Genomic DNA, 14,484 nt, shown 5'->3' with positions numbered 1-14,484 from the left:
TTCCAGATCCTCATCAGAACCTGGTCTTGGATCCTGGTTCTTTATGAAAAGTCTTTAGCAATAATAACTAGCATTGCAAACTGTACAATCCTCTGAAACTGCTTGTCTTTTATATTTTTTAAATGACATTCGTCTCCATGGAATTTTAATAAAATATTTATATTCAAAGAAACGTCATACATGACCTACTATTTTAGTTATATTATAAAATAAAAAATATCAACTATTTTGACTCTCACGAAATTACTATAACTATGATTGTTCTAAACTGAACGGTTTGAGCGAGTCTCACTTTTTATCTATACAGGATTTGTACGGAACCCTCGGTGCGCGAGCCCGACTCGCACTTGGCCGGTTTTATTTGTAATAGGTACTTAAAATCGTTGACAGCTGTCTCTAAGAATCCTAAAACCTCGTTAGATTACTCGTAACTGACCATTTTGGTCATGCTCAACGTAAGCATTTGACCTAGAACAGTGGTTCTTAACCTTTTTGACATGAGGGACCACTTTGACAAAATTTGTCTTGCCGGGGACCACCTCATCGGTTTACCTAAATTAGTACTCATTTCTTTATTATTTATCAAAAAAAAAACTCAATTTTTGGGTCAGTTCTACTCAAAGCTAAACGCATGTCGGCAGTGGTGTAGGTAGGTAAGCAAATGCAAATAAAGAAAAACTTGCCTATGTAGGTTCCAAATGCGCGAGCGAAGCGAGCGTGAAATTTTAATCGGACTTAAACCAAATATTACGTAAAATGTAGCCCAAACGTAGTTAACTTTTTATTTGTTGACAAATGTGAAAATAAGGCCATATAGTTTCTGAATACGCGAGCGAAGCGAGCGCCAAATTTTTATCGGACTTAAAACAAAAATTACGTAAAATTTAGTCCAAACGTACTTAACGTTTTGTTTGTTGACAAATGCAAAAATAAGGGCCATAATATAGTTTCTGAATACGCGAGCGAAGCGAGCGCGAAATTTTATCGGACTTAAACCAAATATTACGTAAAATTTAGCCCAAATGTACTTAACTTTTTGTTTGTTGACAAATGCCAAAATAATTGCATATAGTTTCTGAATAGGCGAGCGAAGCGAGCGCGAAATTTTTATCGGACTTCAACCAAATATATAAAATTTAGCCCAAACGTACTTAACTTTTTGTTTGTTGACAAATGCAAAAATAAGGGCATACAGTTTCTGAATACGCGAGCGTAGCGAGCGCAAAATTTAATTATTTTTTAAGACTCAAAACCAAAATTACGTAAAATGTAGCCCAAACATACATTTTCATGAATGGTCCATGCGAAAACCTCCGCTCGCAATTATAAGTCGATAAAAATTAAGTTAGTTAACGTATAGCAACGTCACTAAGCTTAGCTTCGCGGACCACTTGGAATGCCTCCAGGGACCACCAGTGGTCCGCGGACCACCGGTTAAGAACCACTGACCTAGAAGAAGGCGCCTGACATACCTGCTTTACGGCATCTCTGCACATCTTTCTTGACTCGGTGATTAAAATATTTTTGACTAACGAGTATTTTGCATCGAAGTTACAATTGCTAACATTTAAATTCTTACGTCTTTACCTATATTTATATTTAGTGAACTATTTGCCAAGAAAGCAAACTCGATATATCATTGCAATATTTTTCACAGGCTTGCAACCCAATAGCATTTCGCCACCCCTGCCTTGAGAGGTCGTTTTCTCTAGCTCGTTGAGAAGTCGTGAAGGCTGCGATTTATAGTATTGTCCTTTCTCAGAAACTCGTAGCTTGGTCTTTAGACGAAGCGTGTTTGTATAGGTAGCTACTTGCTTTTACGCTGTATGTAACATGTTGTATGACGCTTTTATGAGGATGTCAAAAAGAGTGCTGATGGTATTAAGAAGCATAAAATGTTTATGTAAATTTTCATATGGTACAAGCTTCTTTATAACACCACAAAAATGTTGGGAATATGCTGCTAAATACTTGGTATTTGTGGAACATAAATGAGGGGTAATGGCTTACTTAAGTAACCAATTTCATTTAATTTTAAAAATATTTTTCATTATGCACAATGCAATATGTTTTTTTAAGTCACTCATTTTAATTAAGTACTTCCCCCGATTAGCCTCTACCAACCAACCAAACAAAGAACCCATTTAACTTTAACATTAGATACTGTATCTATGCTTGCATATACACCTTTCAAGTCTTTTCGGATTATTTACTCTTAGCTCTTTCCAGTCTGAGAATACTTTCAAAGATAGCCATGCCACCAGCTTCTGTGGTTAATTAGGGGCATTAAGTGCAGAACTGATGGTTAAAAATTGCCACAGCAGTGACTAATGGGAAGACCAAGTAGCTTCATTAGATCTTGAAAATAAATAAAGAAAAGTCTCGTACTAACGTTTATCGATACATTTTCTCGTATGTTTATTACGTAGCAAAGATAGAAGATGCGTGAAAATACTCCTTTCTTTATCAGACAAATACCTAATTAACATTTCTTTGTTGTTAATTACAGTGTAATAAACGTCAAAACATATACGACCAAACATGGCAATCCGCTCATTAGAACCACCACGATCTCAACCGTCTAAGTTTCATAATTGAGCTTCAGTATCTTTCAATTTCAAACGACCAATAATTCAATAACTGTATTTGATGACAGTCTTGCAATAATCGCTTAGCAATTCCAGATACCAAGATCTTCAGGACTTAATAACAGCACGAATCGACCTCAATACTTCGATTCAATTCAATTTAAAAATATTTTCATTAATAAAAACTGCATTCTATTCCTTCGAGAAAGCAATACGAATCCACTTCAAAAGGATTAAGCTCAAGCGCAAACTTAACTTATTAAACAGATATATTGTAATTGAAATTCCATTTTCCAGACAGTTTAATCCTTTGGAATGTGGTCGACAATCGAAAGTATGAAGCGGCCATTAATTTAGATTTAATATTAAATTGTAAGTTATTGAATAGCGAGTACCTTGGCAACTGGTTGAGATGGCGGCAAATAACGGTAATATTGAATTTTGTATAAGATTGAACGTTTAATATCTGGTCCTTGATTTATCAGTGTCGTCTTTCGTCGATATGGCCAGCTGTGTACCTCTGTGTACATAACTGGGGTTCGATTTTATATTTCTCAGATTGGCTTAGCATTTATAGGATTTAGCGAACCGCCCGGCTTCGCACGGGTACAATGATAATACTAAATGGATATTATTATATGTACATGACATATAAACCTTCCTCTCTCTGTTTATATATTTAGTCTTACCATACCATAGATTATGTAGGTATATCAAAACATAAATATATCAGAATTTTTGTGACTCATGTCGACGAAAAATCTTCGTTTATTTCTTCTACAAAACAGTGGCGCTCTAGAGACAAGATACTCACGTTGCCATAATTTTTGTGAAAGCATGTAGATAGTTAGCAAAATGTTTGCTCTGTAATTAGCTAAGTGCACAGTTCTAATTTACCGGTATATTTTCGAACATCTAATTTCATGCTGCAAGGCACGTTAAATGGTGGATTCTTGCTGCTGTTTGCACATCTTTGGCAGTTGTTACAGGTAGTCAGAAGCCAGGAAGCCAGATGGTCAGATACTCATTCGCTTTATTTAAAGTACTGGATCCATTTAAACTGTAAAACCACTCCAATATATGGGAAAAGGCTAGGCAGATGATGAGTTTCCCCTATTTAATAGGGATGCTAACAGTTTGTGATAGAAGAAGTGAAAACTCGAATATTTTATGTACTTACTAACACGAGGTACCTACAACGAAACCTGCTCATTTTTTTTAAAGCTCTCAAACAATAAAAGTATTTCGGGTCAAAAAATATCAGTCTTTTTCAATGACCTCCAAGGTATTCTAATTTAGATTTGTCTTTTAGAATCTTAGCTACAAGCTGTTATTGGAAGAATAACATCATTACACTTCAATCAAAAGGAAACAAATTAAACGACAATTTACAAAACAACCAACCCTCGTTTATTCTCACAAATGTAACAGTAAACATGTATACTAAGTACTAAAACATTGATTTATTTAGTTTACGATTAACTACCAAGCAATTTACGAAATACTCCGTTAAAATTAGATTTTACAGCAAATCCTATTTACAAATCTCTCTACTTAGTACTAAGAGTAATGTTTGTACAATTTCATTTATATGAGATATAATTATAAATACTATATGACTACAGACTCTTGATTTGTGTTTCCTGATAAACTCATAATTTCAAGCATCGACATTTTCCAAAATAATTTTGATCAAGCAGAAGTCACAATTCTGATGCTTACATTTTTCGTTCTAAAAACATAGTGCCAGTACATACCTAAGTCAACAAGAAAACTATGACAGAAAGAACAATATTTATTTTGCACTAGAAATATGAACTTGAAATTATATACTTCTTTAAATGTAAGCAACGGAATCAACAACAAAAAAATGCGATGTTTGAAACTGGGCTCAACAGTCTAATCAAAAAACACCAATCAAAGAACAAATTACTTATTTACACAAATCTGACAGTTTTACTGTCATTGAGATAGAAAATAATAATAATAGTAGGCCATTTGGATACTCGCTTCGTTTTATCTAGCTTATATTAATAATATGAAAGGTTAAACTATTTTACAGTAGGTATTAATTATTTACATTAACTAATTCTATTATAATAGCGTTATTTAACACATTGATCACAGTAAGCAAAGCAATTTAAATATCTATACAATATATTTCATAAAAATGGTAAAAAAACACACAATCAACACTTGTAACATTACTTTATATTATATTACATAACATGAATTCTTCGTTTCAAAATCGTTGTCACGAAATTGGTTCTGGAACAAAAAAGAAAATATACATTTTTCAGAGTAACGTGAACACTGAATAATTTCAGGAACTACGGGATAATTTTTGGAACTAAAGGATTCTTTAAAAAAATATCTGAGTGCATAGAGTAGTTTCCACGGGACCCGAGTGAAACATCTGGCAGAAGATAGTATTAAAAAGAACTTGATTTATGACCGAGTTCTCTACACCTACTGATAAGTTACTGAAAAACTGGCCAAATCTGTCAGAGGAAAAACAAAGCCTCCGTTCGAGCTAATATGACTAAAACCATTAAAGAACTAACAACGAAAACAGCTGACGGAATAATAAAGAGGAAAATATCGCATAAAAACCAGATTAAAAAGTTCGTCTGAAAGTTGAGAAATCAATTTGAACTTGTACTAACTGAATCTGGGCAAACAATGCTATAATTTGCTCGGCTCGGTTCATATGTAAATATGAGGCGCGTTTCTCATAAATTATTATCATGGATCGTTAGTTTAATTAAAGCCCCCTCTTGTCTTTGCGTTGTAGATAGAGATTTAATTTTCAGTAGGTATATGATATTTGATTTTGAAAAGAAAATAATGCATGTACCAAGTAGATTTTTATTTTATTAACTGGAGTAGCTAGAAGGGATCTATGCCTAGCCTTTGCCCAACTATGTTGGGATCGGCTTCCAGTCTACTTGGATGCAGTAGAGTACCAGTGGTTTACAGGGAGCGACTGCCCTATCTGACCTCCTCAACGCAGTTACATGGGCAACCCAAAACCCTTAGGTAAGACTGTTTGTGACTTGAGACTGTTTGTGTGAGACTTGAGTATGGATATATCTAAAAAAATCTTCTTTGAAGAAACTTTAATAAAACTACCAAAGCATATGGTTCGTCTATTAAAAATCAATAAAATACTCTTGACATTTATGTCAACAAAAGATTTCAAATGCTAAGTCGTAAATCTAAAACTCTTAAATTCACAAAGAGATTAATTTGCATTAAATCCGATTTTATGCGATAGTAAACTCTTAAATAAGTAAACAAGTTCTGAGAAAACACATAAGGCAATAAAAATAAGAGTTTTAAAAATTCCGAAGACATGGCTACTAAATCTAAAGTCGAGTACATATCTATAGATATTACAAAAGCTATGGAATCACGGAGTAAGGAAAGATAGCGGAGATGCCATAAGGAAGGTAGGTCAGGCGCCTTCTTGTAGATCGAAGTAACGTATCTCCTGCGTCAGTTATAAGAACTAACGAGGCGTTCGGGTTCTCTGTTAAAGCAAAACCAATGTTAGAGCTGTTAGTGTGATTTTATATAAAAAAAATCGGGTTCCATATAAGGTCTCCTGCCCCGAACACCCGCATTTTGGCGCGCTACTTTCTTAGAAGATTTTGCGATGTGGCATCTCCGCTAGACATTTTGTTCTCCATGCTATAGAATATAAGACTATAAATATAACAAAACCGTTATTACTATGACAGAAATTATTAGCAAATATCTAACCGTCAATTTAAATTTATCGGTTATCATAGTGGCTTTCACTAAAATTTGCGATGACTTAATTCATATCCAGTGACACGATAATTTATACGGAATGATGCTAATTTGGATACCGATGGATTCCGATGTAAATTGGTATCATGTTAGCCGATGTTGTTTATAGTTGATAAATTGAATTGTTTGTGTAGACCATAATTATTGGTGATGGAACTATTAGATTCGAGGCTCTGTTTTGCGGTTGTTATAGTATCAGAAAATCAATTTACCTATAGAAGTCAGAAAGTACCTACCTACCTAATATGCAATTTTTACATAAACTTTTATTTCAGAAACTTGTCTCAAGTTTTTATTTTGATTCGATATTTTTATTACTTAACTGAAGTTTGCGTCGTTAAATTGTTTTGAGCTGTATTATTTTCTGGTATTTTTCATATTTTACTGTCAAAATTATTTTCTTTAAACTATACTTTCTGTTTGTTTTAAGGTCGTAATTTCAAGAACTATCTTTATTTAACAAGCAAACAAGCTAATATAACAAAAAGTCAGGTGATGTTGTTTACCAGCACGCTGACTGCAAACGTATCGGTTCACAAAATCGAACATTCTAGATTCCACAAAACTTCCAATAACACGCCTTTATCACCCCGTTTTTATATCCAAACTTTTTCTTTAAATTGAGAGTTGAAAGCAGTCACTTTTGTAATTGGTTTTATTGAAACTTCCCGCGACGCTGGCAAGAAACTTTCTCAATTACGCAAATAAAAGGGAAAGAGGTGAAAATTGAACTTGCAAAGTTAGTTTACGTGAAGATTTTAACTTCCGTTTAACTTGTACAAGAATGTCACGGAACTCTTTTGTTGAAAACGAAGAATATTTTATATAACATCTGTCTTTATGATGTAACAGATAAGAGATATTTCGTAATGTGTATCGAAAATGTTTCGGCATTACTGACACTCATGAATGTGAAATATTCGTAAATGATGAGCTGAATTTTTATCTAAATGTGTTTGCATGTGCTAAATGATATATTTACAATACTTACAAATTATATAGGAGATTTGGTCTCTCTCGGCTCACTAAGTTGTGATTCCTCATCTATTAATTGCAAATTAACGTTTTCGCTTTTCGTATGAAAAGTTGCTGATATTGTCTTATCTTCTAATATTATATTTTCCACTTCCACTCCATTATCTTTTCTGCCATTGCCTTCTAAAATTCGCTGTTTTATCGACGGCCCTCTGTTGAAAGACGAAGCCAACAAAGTTTCTTGTATCGTGTCATTACCGTTACATATCTTGTCTGTTTTGTGCGTTGGCATGCGTCCAGAATGGTAACTGTTCCTCACGCCACCAGTTGACTCAAAAAAAGGAAGCACTTGTTTGAACTCCTTCCTAAAGTTTTCGTTCAACCAAGCGTATAGAAATGGGTTGTAACACGTCGACGCCATCGCCATTGAATGGGCGAGAAAGAATGACACAAAGTAATAATTCCACTCCGTCATTTGTGCGTAGAAGTCATTAAATATATTGATCAAGTTTATAGGCAGCCAGGATATGCCAAATATAGCCACCATGGATATGAGCATTCTATTTGTACGTCTTTTCCTATCTCTGTCCGCTTCTTCTCTCCTGGTATTCTTAGCACCGGGTTTCGACCTCGCTCGGTCATTCAATCTTATACTAACACATGTATAACAAATGGCTATTATTAAAAACGGTATTAGAAATTGCAAAACAGTTGTGAAAACTCCGAATATTTTTCTAGATTTATCCGAAGGCCAACTTTCTTCGCAATAGTACGTCCTATTGTTCGTCGTTTGTATTCCCATGAAGAGGCCATACGGGCAAGTTACGACTAGGGAAAACACCCATATGAATATTATAATAAGTATACAGGTGTTCAATTTCATCCGTGGATGAAACGGGTATATGATGACAAAGAATCTGTCTATGGCTATCGACGTTAAGGTGAGTGTAGATATGTAAACACTTGTGCCTTGAGCGTACGGCATGAGATGACAAAGGAGTCTTCCGAAAACCCATCTTCCTAGAAACGTGTACATAGGCGTCAAAGGCACAGCGAAAATACAAAGCAATATATCTGAGAGGGCTAAGTTCGTGATGAACAGGTTGGTGACTGTTTGCATTGCTCTGTTTCTGAACACGACATAGCAGACTAGGACGTTTCCGAACACACCTAGAACGAAGATGACGGTGTATAGGATGCAGAATGCAACTTGTACTATTTTGACGTCGATGATATCTGTGGTTTTGTTGGCTTTTGGTTCGTCTATGACTTCGACTGACTCTCCAGTGAGGGTTTTGGTGAGTATGAGAACTCCTCCACCTATGTAGGTGGTCCCGTTGAGTGACATCGCCGCGGGAACATATCGGCTGGCTAGTCCCGCCACATCATCGGGACTGGTGTTATAGGCTGACAGCATGTTAGCGAATTGTTTTCGTATTTAGAACTTCAGATGTTCGCCAATCCATCTGTGGACAAGGAAAGGATTGGTGAATAAAAGTATTTGGTACATCACACATCAAGGTTCATATGTATCGATTAGGTACTAAGAATAATAATCTTATAATGAGATATTTGTTAGTTCGCGTCAGTACAAAATTAGGTTTGCTAGTGTGATCGTAGATACGTTTCATATTAAGGCTGAAATCATTAGAGATAAGTGTTGTTTAAAACTACTACTAAACTCAAAATATAAACGAGTATTTTCAGGAAACACTTCAAAGATAACGCCTAATTGAACTTTGCCACATCAGCAATTCATTTTAGACTCTCTCACAACTTCGTAAAGATTAATTTCGTTTGACTGATTACACAATTTCCAAGATAATGTGACGGTGTTGCCATGGCAACTGAAACGATGGCTATAAACTCAAACATTATTGTGGATGGGCTATATAACATGACGCCATACGTTTCGGCACCGTATGTTTCGGCAACTAAAATACTATTTCAGTTTGTTTGTTTAAATTTTGCTCAAAAAACTTTACCTTAACTTTACCTAATTTCAGGTGTCACAAACAGTACTTTATTTTGCATAACTATCACCTGTTTTATTTTTAAGTGGACAGCTGTACTGATTTATGTTTTTATAAGCTTAAATTATATTTTTAGTTGCCAAATATTCATTTGAGCTTCCATTTGTACGAGTAAGAATTTATTTTGTATATCAGTAATTATTACAATGTAAAATCTTTATGGTTGTCACTATATATATTTCATGACAAATTAAAAAAATATATTTTCGATGTAATATTCCAATTAACCCTAAAATTACACCAAAGGACAATAATACCCAAACTCGCCACGCTTAGCGTTATAACCCTGTAATTGTCGACTAATCCTCTTGTAAAACTTCTTGTATTTACATAGGGATTTACACAAAAGTTCAACATGACTGGATCGGGGTACTAAATACCCCTAAGCCTATTATGTTTGATCAAAACATATGGGCTTATGTTTAGTGTAAATTTAACTTTGTTAATCGAGTGTGGTGTGTTATGTAAGCTAGTTTGGATCATTGATGCTGGTAATTTTGGAATTAAGGTATTTTCTGACGAAATTAGGAAGATAACAAGTTAAATAAAAGCTTGTAAAAATAACTGTGAATGGTAAATGATCAACTATAAATCTTTAACGTAAGTCAAAAATATAACTATTAACGTTATACACACATTTACATATTTATATTAAAGACGTTTGTAGGTAAGGTACGGTGTAAGGTAGAAAGTACGGATTTTACAAGACATCTAACAAAAGTTTCATATATTAGGTAATATTTAGTAAATATTAATTGTCTCAACTCAAATTACGTTCACACAATACCATACTGAAAACTCCTTCGTCTTAACTTCCTGAATCTTTTAGTATAACAAAATCAAACAGTCAGTTGACACAATATAGATTTCCAACTCGTATCATTTTACACAGAAACAGTAACTTTAAATACACGTTTAGAATTAGAAATGAACAAACTTCGTGACGGGTGTAGAATGTTTTGAATACTTCTGACAAAGGTGAGTAGGTGTATAAATGTACATTCTGACTTTAATGAGAATATGACTCTTACAAGTCTTTTTACACCGCTTCACACTGGGGGATTTTGTCGCGCGTAAGTATGTATATCGCTAAATATTGCCAAGCAGCAAAAAACTGTCGCTTTTAGTATCGGTGGTTGTCAATTGTTTGCTATTGACACCGCCCGTATGGTTTCCCCGGAGAAACCGAGCGGATAATCCACGAGTGTGAAAGCGTTCTAATGCCGTGACGTTACAAAATTTCTTGTTTGACAAACAAGTTGAAATTTCAAACTTTCTAATTATTGACTTGAACTCTTTGACATTGCTATATTTACTTAAAAGTAATTTTCTAAAGACTAAAACCGTGTTAGGTAGGTAGGTATGTATATGTAATAGCATTTGCAATTTTGTAAGGCATTACAAAATAAATGGGATTATTTCTGAAAGCTATTACGAAGATTCGTCCTAATGGTTTGTTTATTGTTTGTTCAGAATTAAGGTGTTCTGGAGAATGAAATGAAAATTAAAAGGTGCTTTGTTTAAGGCTCTTTTAGGTGGTTTAAGTGAAGGACTAGAGTTTATTTTCAGCCGTACTGAAGTTTTAATTAATGTATGGTAAAAGAAATTCACGAAAAAATTAATGTATAAATACAGTAGTACCTATTATAAAACAATTCTTAGAATGATTCACACTTCTTAACAATGAATTTATAGGATTGTCTGTGATTTGAAACTAAATAAATCATTCATTCAGTTGTCTGTATGAAAATTGGTACTAAAATTAGTAGCCGGTTTATAAATAACTTCCATTATTCACATACATATAGTTATAATCTATTCATAACAGGTCCTGTAACATTTTATAAAAATAGTTTATTTAACCGTTGCACAAATATTTCAGTGGGCGTAAAATATGGAACAATGTTTGACCAATAAACAATTGATATTTATTTTATGTTTTTCAAATATTTACATTGCATTTCAATGTCCAACCTTTTTATGTATAACAGTACCCGCACACTGAAGATTTAAAAGTCGCCCGATAGTCGAGTTGTCATTATTTTTATAAAGAAAATCTTGATTCCAATCTCAGTCGGTCTGATACCGGCTAGATAACTGATCTTTGTAACGTGCGTTCTACCATTCATCTTCATACTGATTTATGAACCCAAACAAACTATCGGCCGACTAAAAGTTTGAAGTGTGTCGATACTTTTAGATAAACATCAATGAAATAAAAATGCCACGCTATGGCAAACAGCAGTCATTGTTTTTGCTTTTTATTATAAGTGGAATTTTATTATTTTGATCTACGATACACAGTATGTGTTTGTTTTATGATGTGTTAGGAATATGTGTAAAAAACGGCATCCTGTATTTTTTTCGCGAGAATTTTGTGATATCATTTTTATACTTTTTACTACTGAAACAAATGATCAATATCTAAGTTGAAAACAGGAAAGGTGATATTTTCTGGCCCGTTTTCACAAATTGGTTGCATGTTAAAAATTTGAACGACAACAAAAACTGTATTTCAATTCATTCAAAAAATATAAAAAACATAACTTATATCTAACATCTAACATAGGCTTCTTGAAAGTTATTTTGTCAAAAATATACCGCTAATATTCTTTACTTAGACCACAACAAAATCAGAGTAAGTACAAACCTAAAATCGTAATCACGACACGAAAACATCTAGGGTCATTAAAACTGAATTAATGACGACACAAATTAACGTAGACTCAATCCTTTGCGAAATTCATTATTCGTCCTTTTGCAAGGACACGCCGATATTAACAAGATTGGAATTCGGACTTTCATTTGTTTTTTGAATTGGTTTCCAAAGGGTTGTGTTGAAAGAAATTCTTGCTTTGAAAATAGAATTCTTAATGAAAAAGCATGTTAGGTATGTAATACTTATAAAACTGTTCGTTATTTGAATTTGAAAATTCTTTGTGTATTCATTGACGTAACGTTTTCGTCTTAGTAACAGGATGTTGAGGTGATCTGAAAATATTGATATTTAACATTAGCTCAATAAATTATGATAACATAACTGAAAAGTTTTATGTAATTACAGCGATCATCCTTATTAAGCTAGTTATTTGGCTTAATTTAACATAACGAATGAATGAGTGGCTTGTTACCACAATTGACCTCTTTTACTATAACTATTATTAATTAGCCTTATTTGAAAGTGCTTTTCATGTTTTATAAATTTAACACTCACTTTAAGTACGCCCGCATAGTGCATAATACTGTGATAATACTTCCACATAACAAATACCATTAAGTCACAATAAAAAAACTTTACTGCTATTATTCTATCATTACTTATAACACAATTTGATGGATAACTACATTCATTTTATGGATTTTTCCATCAACAGGTACGGTAGACTACACATCAGTGGTAACTGTCATGCACCTTAACTCAATAGTAATAAGTACGATTTTCCTATAAAACTGTTACCTCTGACCTGAAGTTGACTGTACCTAATGGATAGCCAACACGCACTTAGTTGCTGACCACAAGAAATTATTAATTAAGTTAAAAGTACTGAAAATAATATGTTCATGTCAATTTTAATTACGAAGCTTGGCGATAAGCTGGTCGTTGAATGAATGAATAATGTGAAATCAATATAAATAGTTGATTGTTTTCACTTTTTGATTATGTATCGGGTTGGTTGTAAAACTAGGTTTGGGTTATGTGGTGTTATCTGGCCCGGTGATTAAAAATCAATCTTTTTTGTGTAGGTAGTGTATATATTTTAGTGTTACTCTTTATATTTTGTAAATTATTATTCATTGGAAAAGTCTCGTCTTTGTAAACAAAAAGTAATTGAAGCTTTTTAATCCATTGTTAGCAAATGAGAACTAGGCTATTGAAATGTATGCAATGACGTAATAAATAAGTGTTAAGTATTTGATCATTGTTTTGTCTGTGTTAGAGTTTCTCGGGTTCCATAACGATTCTATTTAATTACCAAACCATAATTCATCATTTGCCGAGCCTTTTCCTAACTAAGTTGTTGTCTGCTTCCAGTCTAACTGGATGCAGCTAAGTAATAGTGTTTTACAAGGAGCGACTACCTATCAGAACTCTTTAACCCAATTACCAGGGCAATCCAAATAAGACTGGTGGTCATACTTACTGCCTTCTGACTACTCATAAAGACTGCGAAATGAGAGCCAGGACCTACAGTTTATCGTCGGGACATCCGAAACACGAAAGAACTCGTTATAACAAGATGGTCACCCAATCACGTTATTCCTTGTTTTGCCTTATGATCGACAGCTTTTCCAAATCAATAAAATTACCACAATATGATACTTTCAACATCTTATCCCTCTAATACTTGGCCGACATAACCAATCGTATTCCATTTACTAAAGCTTAATCCCATAAGTAGCTGCCATTACCTTCAATACGGCCAGTAATACCGTTTGGCTTAACAGTTAATGTTCTGAATCCATTACAGGGATCTCACACTGGTGTAAGCGAGAATTCGGTGAATGTGAAAATCTGTTATCTACTTAATGTACCTACTATTATTGTAAAGAACTATATTTTAGGACAATGTAGATATTAATTTTTGAAACGAATAAACTGTCTTATATCAATATATTGTAGCAAAGAAATACGACGTTATTTGTGAGAGTCGTAGCATAAGGAACGAGAGTGAAAACGTGTTCTGTCCATTGGTTTTTCCGACTGTTAAATAGGGTTACGTTTTGTTTATTAATTTAAAGAATAAGGACAAAATTTTGAAGAAATTGCAAGAAGCCGCCGTACGGCCGTTTCCAATATTCTCTATATCTGCTGATTTGCCTGCTAGAGATAGAATTAATTTTTATATTAGCTCCATACAAGTTCGAGTTACCGCGGCCCTGGTACATAAAAGGCCTATGACGGAACACGACGGTTTTTAGTCAGTAAGAGTCTGACACTCCCTCACCGCTACTAACCCACAGCGGGAGGGGTCATTTGATGATTTTTGACGTCGTTAAAAAAAAAAAAAAACTCCATACAAGTAATATCCAATTCTTACCTCTAGTAAGCAAAAAAACACAGGAATAGAATA

General features: G+C 33.9%; 1 protein-coding gene across 1 annotated transcript in view; it reads right to left on the bottom strand.

Moving 5' to 3' along the window:
* Nucleotides 1–3,975: 3,975 nt before the first annotated feature.
* LOC110372012 (prolactin-releasing peptide receptor) overlaps nt 3,976–14,484 on the bottom strand; it is a 75,471-nt gene continuing 64,962 nt past the window's right edge. The window contains exons 3-4 of the mRNA XM_064036797.1: nt 7,396–8,845; nt 3,976–4,856 (exon numbers count right to left, since the gene is read on the bottom strand). Coding sequence (XP_063892867.1) covers nt 7,399–8,796 — 1,398 coding nt within the window. The 5' untranslated portion in view covers nt 8,797–8,845 and the 3' untranslated portion in view covers nt 3,976–4,856; nt 7,396–7,398. The remainder of the gene's footprint in view (nt 4,857–7,395; nt 8,846–14,484) is intronic.

Source organism: Helicoverpa armigera, chromosome 11 (genome assembly GCF_030705265.1).
Source record: "Helicoverpa armigera isolate CAAS_96S chromosome 11, ASM3070526v1, whole genome shotgun sequence".
NCBI classification, from domain to species: domain Eukaryota; kingdom Metazoa; phylum Arthropoda; class Insecta; order Lepidoptera; family Noctuidae; genus Helicoverpa; species Helicoverpa armigera.
The sequence above is the reverse complement of the archived record's forward strand: the minus strand, read 5'-3'. Positions and strand labels throughout refer to the sequence as shown.